The following is a 7,500-nucleotide window of genomic DNA, read 5'->3' on the forward strand; positions in this document are numbered from 1 at the left end:
CTTTGTCCAAATGAGTTTTAACTTAATGACTCCTGGGAGAGAGACAGTTACTTACAACAGATTTTACTTTGTCTAATGCCAGACAATTTTACGTGTCAACTGGGGACACCTAGGGCACCTGAGGAGTCAATCAGTTAATCTTAGGTTTGAAAGAATATGCCTTTAATTTTTTTACCTTAGTGAAAAGCAACTTCCCTAAGTCAAGATGCTTTTCATGGGATGTTGGTACTTATATTAAAACCACTGGTCAAGGGTCTAAATCAATTATTTCATTCTCCATACACACTGTCAGAACCTGTGCAAAACTAGACACAGAAAGAACTGGTGTACACTGTACCTGTACTCCTTCTTACTTGTGACAATCACAAAAATATTATGATCCACGCTTTTCACTTCAGCAAGACCTGGGCCCAACTTGACAATGTTCAAAGCAGTCTTCCAGCAAAAGAAATACAAAGAAAGAAGCTTCAATCGGATGCTGCTATCTTATTCATGTTTTTGTTAGAACCTTCCACCCATCAGTGAGTTTCATTGAAAGGTTTCACTCTGACTTATGTCACAAAATAATGTGGTTCTCGGTAGATATCTACTCAAGGGGTAAAGTATTAAGTGTGTGATTATTTGGTCCATTTTTATAAGTCTGTTTGAACCTTTACACACTTGGTACCTCCAGGGTATCTACATGAATTACATTGCTCTTCACATCCAATATATGGGAGATCTGACTCTTGTTTTGTTTTTAATTTGAGCCAACACCAATAATTCCTACAAAGTAACATCACACAAATACCTGATTTTCTTCCCCAATTTTAAAATAAGACAGTTCCCCTTGCTGAATTCGCAGCCATCGCCTAAAAAAGAAAATAGGCACACATTGCATACATGTGGAAAGTGCAGTAGGCTGGTACTGTCTAGTACTTATTTTTGCAAAATAATATTCTTTTACTGTTTATAGTGTTATCCAATTTTGTTGTCGTTTTTGCGTTCCCATTACCAACAGTTTGATGTTTTCACTTAAGTAAACCCTACCAGATAAGGTTGGTCCCTGGATGGGAGACCATTGGGAAATCTTTGTGACAAATATATCTCATCCTTTTTATTACTTGATTTCTTTTTGTATTTGGTTGTTAAAGGCTTTTTTTGAATATTCTTTTATTCCTGTATTGGGAGGAACAGCAATAGCATCCCCAAACAATGCAGTTTATAGCTAAGTGGGTGTTTACTCACAAAGCCCACAAGCTGTCCAGGCAAGAATGCAACTTTTGTTTTTGTTAAATTAACTTTCTTTCACGATTTATTTTGTTGTCCAAGAAGGCATCCAATGTTAATACCATTGTTGAGGTTGACCATTGCTCTTGCAAACAAATTCAAAAATTCACACTACTAGATGACTTTATTTATCACCAGGTTACAATTCCAACATTTTGGAAATTATTTGTCAGCACCACATCTCATATGGTGTTCTTCGTGCTACTCCCATTTTGTCTAGGGATGGGACTTCTTGTAAATAGACCACTTTCGATATATTAAAATTCAATCCTAAACAAAGGGCATCATCTCGAGGCTCTGGGGAATAAATAGAAGGATTTGTATTTTTTAGGGTATAAGACGACCACAACAGAGAGGATTTGATATGTGTGCCTCTAAAATGAAGAAAGTATTTTAAAACCTAAAACTCTCAATTGGGCTAACTCTAAGCCTAAAGTTGGTTTTTAGGCCTGGAGTGTCACAGAGCCTATTTTCATCCGACAGGTAATGAAGATGTCCAGCCACACCTGGAGGGTGGCGATTCAATTAAAATTTATGTGGTGGATCACCCAGGTTTGACTTTGAAACAAGTTATAGCAAATGATCGAAGGACTTGAACTTCCCTTGAGGTAACTTGTACATTTTCTCTAACAAGAAAATTTGGAGGTCTTCAATTCGTTTTCGAGTTTTCGGGGTCTAAAGGTCTTAGGGTCTTAAAGTCTTTGGGTCTTCATTTTTGAGACATCCGATTTTATATTTACCTTGGCCACATCATAAACGCTGCACTGTGCCCTTTCTTTTCAATATGCCCTTCCTTGATGATTTTTGCTGTATCTTGGGATTGCTCTTTAAATAGTCCTGGTAAATAGCAATAATATATTGACATTTGTGAAAACAAAATTGCATCAAAACACTTACAAATCAAACTGCAAATGGCATACAGTACATATTTATTATGTCTCCCCAATATTTTCCCTTCTTACCATCTGGTTCATCTCCTCTATTTTGCTGCACAATGGAGTCCAGCAGACTGCAAATCTGTTGACGAATTTACCAAGCTTAAAGTTTTGGCTTATATAACCAAGGGACACACATAAAGTTATAAATCTCAAGGTGTATATGACAGATTTTTCTTTATTTACTTATACTCAATTGAAACATCACGGTTTTCTGGGGTAAAAACAATATTATTAAACAAGTAAGGAAAATATCATACAAACTTTCCTTCTGTGTCCTTTAGCTTTTTAAAAATCAGAATTTTCACTTATGGTGGGGTAAAAAACCACACTAGTAAGGAGACTTGGGATAGCAAAAATGTTACGTCAAAACAAGAACGCAGGAAACTTTAGAGATAGAACTTTCATTCTTTTGTCCAGTTTCATGATGGCAACCAAATACAGGCATCTCAGAAACAGTTTCAGCAACTTCTGAATCTAATTTAAGAAAGGAAATTCAGGCCCTGGAAAAATTTTGTTCCTGTTTTGACATCACAGTTCTGTATCCCCAGTCTCCTTACTAGCATGGTTCTGTACTGGACCAGAAGTGAAAATTCTGAGTTTCAAAAGGCTAGAGGACACAGAAGGAAAATCAGTATGGAATTTTTCTAATTGTTTGCTTTTATCTTAGAAAACCATGATGTTTCGATTGAGTAAATAAAGAAAAATCTGTCATGTACAAATTAAAGCTTGTTAAAAAATGACAAAGCATTATTCTGACCTCTTCTCAAGGAGGCTGCAATGGGATTATTCTTTCAAGAGACAAAATATAATATATTAATAATTTTGCTTACCACCACTCCAGTACTTACCTTATTCTTCTCCTCAACACTATCAGCATCAAGCTCATAGTCAACATCAAAATAAGCAAAAAACCTCACACCATCCTGAAAATCCAAAGACACAAGCAGAATAAAGAAACTTGATACAAATGTAACACCTGGCCCAGGGCCTGAACCGTGAACATATCAAAAGAGGGGCCACGCGGTCATGATCACCACTACGCCAGCCCAGCGATCCTCTTACCAAATTCAATGATAGTTAATGTTTTATTCTTCACTGGCAATGTTTAAAGAGTTTTTATCCAACCTCCATTTCGTTTTTCGTTGTAAAGGTTTAGACATTGTTTAAAAACAAAACTTATGCAGGACAAAATGCATTGCTTCAAGATAAAGTCAAAAGAAGTCCAAAAAAATTAATAGACTGTCTTCAGTACTTGTGTCTTCCCTTATAAATCAATTGGGAGACTTACCTCACTGTCAAAGCCTCTAAGGTCACTAAACAATAACTTCTTGTTTCTGTTTCCTTTCTGAATGATGCACACAACCTTTTCTTGGAAGTCAAACTAAAAGAGCAGAATGTCCCAAAATTAATATATTACACAGAGGAAGCAAACGGTAACACACAGGTGTGCCTCATAATGACCACACACACATGATTGAGGACTAATCTTAAGAGCAAAAAGGTAACAAGTGGTCACCCATGCTTTCATGGTTGGTCACACCTGCAACCATGCCATGAACTCATACACACAGTCATCTAGGAACATGGTGAATTCACATTACTACATGGAAAAACGACAGGATTTATAAGGGAGGAAAAAAAACAACATCCTAACCAAAGTACACTTTCCTCAAAGAAGAGTAGCAAATTTACTCTTACTACCACACCAATGACCAATGACCACTCTCCTGATTCTCAACATTTCTCTTGCCTTATTATTTAAAGCTGCATTGAATTTAAACCACAACATATGTATTTACAAGTCACACCTGTAAGATCCTTCTTGAAAGGCTTGTCTTGTCTCTGCCATACTTGTAAACTCCAAAGTTGAAAATCTTTTCATCTGCATTTCCATCATCATAGGTTGGTTCAGCTGATGACATTATTCCAAGACTCTTTGCCTGCTCCATAGCTTCTTCTACTGATAATACTCCTTGCTATCAATAGCATAATCATATGTGCAATAATTACAATTAATCTAATAATGCTTGATTTTTTAAGTCACAATGTACTGGTCAATATTCAGTTCAGTTCAATTCCATAATCCAAACTCCAAAGTCCACGTTCCGTGACCCAATTACAAGACAGTGTGACTTCAATCAAAACCAGTAAACAGATGCTTTCTAATCTTCTATGATGGTGTTTAACCTATTGATCCCTGAGAGTGACACTTGATAGATTTTACTGTCTAATGCCTGACGATTTTAATTGTGGTGTGAATAGGTTAAAAGTACTAGAAATACTAGAGGATTGTAAAATTATGTAATTAGACCCGGTAAGATGTGTTACCGAGTCATACGATATTGCAATGCGTGCAACGAAAACACAAAAACTGGTTTCGAGTCACGCATACAAATCTTTAATACATATTTCTCCATTAATCTGTCTCATACATGTACATGTATATAGTCTTCTGTGGTTTAGTGGTCAATCGATTGCCTCTGAATAAGGAGAGTTCAAATCCTACTTGGCCAAAGCCTACTTGGCCTACTTGGCCTTTTCCAAAAAGTGTCTATGAGGCAAATAAATCTTAAAAACATATCTTTTTAGTAACTAACTTTTTTTTCTTTTTTTGATTTCATGAGTTTTTCAGTATATTATTTTTCTATTATTTCTTAATACATGTAAATATAATTGTTTTATTTATTTTATTTATCATTTTTATATATTGTAAAAGCATTGAGATTTTTAAATGCGTTTAAGAATTAAATTATTATTATTATTATTATTATTATTGTTATGCATGTGCAGCCAAAGTGTGACAAAGAAAGTCTGGGAAGTTCAAAAACGGAGTCTGATCCTATATTTTGGTCTTCGAACAAAGTAATTAATAATTAACAATAAAAATATCCTACAAAATAGCTCCGAAAATCACCAGATTCTTTGCTGATGAGGCTGTAGGCCAAGTTGGCTAAAATCAGGCGATACTCCACAAGATTGAGCAGGATAATTGTTTTATTATTCAACACATTGATGACAGAGCACAATTTTCTACATTTATAATTTTGGGGAAAAAAAGCTGGAAAAACTACCATTTTTCTCTGCGACACAAAATTATGTATATCGCAATATGTACGTTGAGTACGCAAACGACGAAAATTGAGCGTGCTATGACCATATTTGGACATTGTCACAATGTGTTGAATAATAATAATTATTGTTTGTCCAGTTAAAGTGCTACTATGACAAAATTTGAATCTTTCCTATCTAAGCCATTTTCAGACATAAACATGTGGCCTGTACAAGAAGAGTTTCAAATCTTTTTGTTCTAGAGATGCATGTATTCAAGTTTTAAAATATGCAAATTAGACAAGTGATGATGTCATAAACTCAACCGAATTTTGATCAAATATGAAAAAAAAAAGATATCTCAGCCAGTTTGAATCAGAAATGTTTGCTTCTTTGCAGTAAGGTTCTAGATGTGCTCCACAATTAGAGCATTCCAGTTTTGTTACCATGACAACATGCTGGGTGCCAGATTTCCCTGATATTTAAATCCATTGACTCCCAGGGGTTCCCCTGGTCGGTTTAGGCCGGTTTGGGCATCAAAGGGTTAATGGCTTTGCTGGCCACCTTGACGTTCTACAGTGTATTTTGATATTTGCTAATGGTGCCCATCTGCATGATCCTGCAAGCATATAAATATGTTAGGTTGGAGGGGACTGGAAAAGAGTGAGCTGCCATGGGGACCAATTTCTTTATAGCCGCAGGCATGTTGCCTGTAGAACTATTTGCCTAGAACTATTTGCCTAGGAGAAGTCGAAGCTCAGTTGGCTAGTGCGTGGCTTTCGGAGCAAGAGGTCTCCGGTTCGATCCTCTGTGACTTGAAAACATCTGTTTCGACTTTCCTCTGATCCGTGTAGCTATAGCTTTAAATACCCGTAAAATGGAGCACTGACAGAGGGAGGGGGGTAAAGGGCACACCGTCTGCTTCCATTGATACCAGCCTCGTAGCTGAAGGAACTACCGACGTTAAATAAAGTTACTTTGCCTTTTACCAAGTTTCTGCTGCAAAAGTGCTATTTATATATACTTGATGTTACATCCGGTTTGAATGATGTCATCAGTCCTCTCATTTGCATATTTTATGCATCAATTTTTTTTAACTTAAATATCTCTGGAACCAATGCAGATATTTACAAACGGTAAACAGCATTTTTAATCTTTCCTGGAATTCTACGAGAGTCAAGCCTAAAAATTCAAGGGATAAATATTTGATTATAGTAGCACTTTAAAGGGCATTATGAAAGCAGACTTTATGGCTGTTGCAGACTTCCATGAAAGATATTGTGTATCAAATGGAAACTCGGAAAGAGCTGAGCCCCAGATGGGATTTTAACCCATGACCCTCTGTGATCTAGTCAGATGTTCTGTGGTGAGCCAGGGTGAAATGTGGGTATTGACCAGAACTGCATCACAATCACAGAGGGTTGTGCATTCTCACATTACTCGCTTATATTGTGGACTTAGCAAAAAAATAATAGCAATGGCAATGAAATAAAAATAAAAATAATATTGGCACCATCCCTATGAGGAGTTTGAATGCCCATGACGACCAAACTTAACTTAAGGCTTTCAATGTTGGCAACCAGCTCAGTGGCTGCTTTCATGACTGTCCATTAATTCTTTTTTAATCTGGCAATGAGCCAGGGGGGAGCCAAATTAACTCTGAGTCAGTTAGAGAAAGATACCCCACCTCATTCCAAGGAGGTTCAAAGCCTCAAACAACCCTCTCAATTTAGGAGCACAGGGAAATATGGTGATTATGCAAAACCAATATAACACAACCACTAGCAACTTATAATTAAGGGCCTCTTATTAAATTCATTAAATTGCATCTAACCGCTTTTGCAGTATCCTACCTTCACCATTGTCATGATTCGTATTCTTTCTGCATCTCCTTCTTTAGTCTCCTGGGAAAACAAGAAGGGCTTTTGAGTTCAAAGGAACATATCATTGTTTGAGAGTTCATCTTGTTAGCTGAGGAAAGCACAAAAAATAATGCAAATTTGAACTAATTATCAGCTTTGAAAATAACTTTCTTATATATGAATAACTCTCACAAAACTTCCTATAAATTATTTTCCACCAATCATGGGAAACTCCCACACATTCGAAATTACTTTTAATTAGCTAAATCCAAATCTATCCAAATTTACTACCGTAACCTACAATTTGAGTTCAAGGTTCCTGAAATAACCAGAAGGGCTTGAAGGAGCCAGACAGCCAAACATATGACAAAATATGTAAATGT

The 7,500-nt window shown here is 36.3% G+C and overlaps 1 protein-coding gene across 8 annotated transcripts in view; it reads right to left on the reverse strand.

Annotated features, from left to right (window-relative positions):
• LOC138006471 (uncharacterized) overlaps nt 1-7,500 on the reverse strand; it is a 63,840-nt gene that overhangs the window by 44,187 nt on the left and 12,153 nt on the right. For all 8 annotated transcript variants that reach the window (XM_068853341.1, XM_068853102.1, XM_068853424.1 and 5 more), the window contains 8 exons: nt 7,109-7,159; nt 4,016-4,183; nt 3,496-3,588; nt 3,056-3,130; nt 2,232-2,286; nt 2,010-2,106; nt 791-851; nt 338-435 (listed from right to left, as the gene is read on the reverse strand). In XM_068853341.1, coding sequence (XP_068709442.1) covers nt 338-435; nt 791-851; nt 2,010-2,106; nt 2,232-2,286; nt 3,056-3,130; nt 3,496-3,588; nt 4,016-4,183; nt 7,109-7,159 — 698 coding nt within the window. The remainder of the gene's footprint in view (nt 1-337; nt 436-790; nt 852-2,009; nt 2,107-2,231; nt 2,287-3,055; nt 3,131-3,495; nt 3,589-4,015; nt 4,184-7,108; nt 7,160-7,500) is intronic.

The sequence above is a fragment of the Montipora foliosa genome, chromosome 1 (genome assembly GCF_036669935.1).
Source record: "Montipora foliosa isolate CH-2021 chromosome 1, ASM3666993v2, whole genome shotgun sequence".
Taxonomy (NCBI): Eukaryota; Metazoa; Cnidaria; class Anthozoa; order Scleractinia; family Acroporidae; genus Montipora; species Montipora foliosa.